The 3207-nt window shown below is 37.9% G+C and overlaps 1 protein-coding gene across 1 annotated transcript; it reads left to right on the forward strand.

Moving 5' to 3' along the window:
* The first annotated feature begins 1413 nt into the window (after positions 1-1413).
* LOC129627910 (olfactory receptor 5T2-like) lies at positions 1414-2467 on the forward strand. The gene has a single exon (XM_055547356.1). It carries the CDS (start codon positions 1514-1516, stop codon positions 2465-2467), a length of 954 nt encoding a protein of 317 aa, XP_055403331.1. The 5' UTR covers positions 1414-1513.
* The last annotated feature ends 740 nt before the right edge of the window (positions 2468-3207 follow it).

The raw sequence follows: 3207 nt of genomic DNA on the forward strand, positions 1-3207 counted from the left end.
GGAAAAGGAGTTCGTCAAGGCTGTATATTGTCACCCTGTTTATTTAACTTCTGTGCAGAGTACATCATGAGAAATGCTGGACTGGAAGAAACACAAACTGGAATCAAGATTGCTGGGAGAAATATCAATAACCTTAGTTTTGCAGATGACACCACCCTTATGGCAGAAAATGAAGAGAAACTAAAAAACCTCTTGATGAAGGTGAATGTGGAGAGTGAAAAATTTGGTTTAAAGCTCAACATTCAGAAAACAAAGATCATGGCATCCAGTCCCATCACTTCATGGGAAATAGATGGGGAAACAGTGGAAACAGTGCCAGACTTTATTTTTCTGGGCTCCAAAATCACTACAGATGGTGACTGCAGCCATGAAATTAAAAGATGCTTGCTCACTGAAAGGAAAGTTATGACCAACCTAGAGAGCATATTCAAAAGCAGAGACATTACTTTGCCAACAAAGGTTCGTCTAGTCAAGGCTATGGTTTTTCCTGTGGTCATGTATGGATGTGAGAGTTGGACTGTGAAGAAGGCAGAGTGCCGAAGAATTGATGCTTTTGAACTGTGGTGTTGGAGAAGACCTTTGAGAGTCCCTTGGACTGCAAGGAGAGCCAACCAGTCCATTCTAAAGGAGATCAGCCCTGGGATTTCTTTGGAAGTAATGATGCTAAAGCTGAAACTCCAGTACTTTGGCCACCTCATGCGAAGAGTTGACTTATTGGAAAAGACTCTGATGCTGGGAGGGATTGGGGGCAAGAGGAGAAGGGGACGACAGAAGATGAGATGGCTGGATGGCATCACTGACTCGATGGACGTTGATTCTGGGTGAACTCCAGGAGTTGGTGATGGACAGGGAGGCCTGGTGCGCTGCGATTCATGGGGTTGCAAGGAGTCGGACATGACTGACCAACTGATCTGATCTGATTTGATCTGATTTACCATCATTTTGAATATTCAGTTTTATTAGTGTATTTTATGTTACAATATTTGTCAATCAAGTTTGATGTACTCCACTTTGTTAAATCAATATTAATGATTTCATTCTATAGATAAACAAATTATAACAAATAATTTTACATAGTTATTGAAAGTAACTAGATTGCTGATATCCTATTCCAGGTATCTGCACACTGATACACTAGGTCATGTTATTGTATGTAAGAAGGAAATTGATTTTAACCAATGATTTGGTGTTTTAAGCTAATTTAATATGGAAACAACTAATAGAATTCAGTGGTAAATTAACTGATGTATCTAATGGATTTAGATGGCATGAATTCAGCCCGTGAGTGAATGAATACACATATTTTCCCATTTGAGTCTTCAGTGCGTGGCATGAATGCTTGACCTACTGTCTTGTCACCATGTTCTGATCTACAACTGGGAAATTATACTGTGGCAAAAAAATAAATATGAGGACACAAATCACATTCTATTGAATCACAATGTTATTCATTCTTTTGGTAGGAAATAAATTGCAATTTTTTGAAAATCTTCCTCAATTTGTTCCATGAAGTATGAAGATGAAGAATGTCACCGAAGTAACATCCTTTTTACTGAAAAGCTTCACAGACAATCTTGAACTGCAAATCATCATATTCTTCTTGTTTCTAACAGTTTACCTCTTCACACTGATTGGAAATTTAGGACTGGTTGGGGATCGCCGGCTCCACAGCCCCATGTACTATTTTCTGAGTGTGCTTTCATCTGTGGATGCCTGCTATTCCTCAGTTATTACCCCCAAAACGTTAGCAGACTTTATGTCAAAGAACAAAGTCATTTCCTTCCTTGAATGTGCAACACAGATGTTTCATGCTGTTACTTTTGGGACCACAGAATGCTTTCTTCTGGCTGCAATGGCATATGATCGTTACGTGGCCATCTACGACCGCTTCCTGTATTCAGTCAGCATGGCTCCCAGAGTCTACGTGCCACTCATCATTGCTTCCTATGTTGGTGGCGTCTTGCATGCTTCTGTACACACAGTGGCTACTTTTAGGTTATCCTTCTGTGAATCCAATGAAATCAGACATGTGTTCTGTGACATCCCTCCCCTCCTCGCTATTTCTTGCTCTGACACTCACACAAACCAGCTTCTGCTCTTCTACTTTGCAGGCTCTATTAAGATAGTCACTGTCTTGATTGTCCTCATCTCCTATGGTTTCATTATGCTGACCGTTCTGAGGATGACATCTGCTGTAGGGAGAAGGAAAGTGTTTTCTACATGTGGTTCTCACTTAACTGGAGTATCCATTTGTCATGGTACTGTTCTCTTCATGTATGTGAGACCAAGTTCCAGCTATGCCACAGATCATGATATGATTGTGTCTATAATTTATAGCATTGTGATTCCAATGCTGAATCCCATCATCTATAGTTTAAGGAACAAAGATGTAAAAGAGGCAATGAAGAGGGTGTTTGTAAAAAAAAAATGCTTTATCAATAAAGTATATTATCAGAGTAAAAATTAACCTAAAAATATCGAGAGTGATGTTATGTATCATAATACCAAGAAGATATGATGAAAATGTTTCATTTTATCTTATTAATATATTTCTCTTCTTCCTGGATATTTTAATATAAACATCATAGCTAACCTTTTATCTATGTTATTTTTATATGCACAAAAATTGTAACATCCATTTGTGCCTTAATATTATCCCATTGATAGAGGTGTCCACACACACACTCAAACACACATGCACACACACCTATAAACGTTTGTATGTAAAAGCATGCTGATGGATATAACACAAACACACGCAGACATATGTGTATGTAAATTTTCTTTAGCATATTATATATTCTTTTCTTCTTTCATCTTGATATAACTTGAAAGTATAGTCCCCAATATTCACAACTGTAATTAACATTATATCTGACTAGCTTGATCAAATGCCAACTAATCAATAGCAAACCCACAGTCCATATGATCCCATACCCTGGAGTCATTGGTATCTGAATTCATTTCAAAGCATTCTGATCTATCCTTAGATTTATTCATTGGCAGCTATCTAATCCCAGTCTGTGGTTTGGGGACCACAGGTAACATGTTCAAATTCCTGGTGTTAACTACCATGCTGATTTGTAAGGATGTATTTCTACCATTTTTGTTATTTCATTCAGAGCTTGAGTGCTAAACAAATCTTTAATTTCTCACAGAAAATAAAGTCCAGGCATTGACATCTATCACGATCACACATTAAAAAAA

This window comes from Bubalus kerabau, chromosome 15 (assembly GCF_029407905.1).
Source record: "Bubalus kerabau isolate K-KA32 ecotype Philippines breed swamp buffalo chromosome 15, PCC_UOA_SB_1v2, whole genome shotgun sequence".
Lineage (NCBI taxonomy): Eukaryota > Metazoa > Chordata > Mammalia > Artiodactyla > Bovidae > Bubalus > Bubalus kerabau.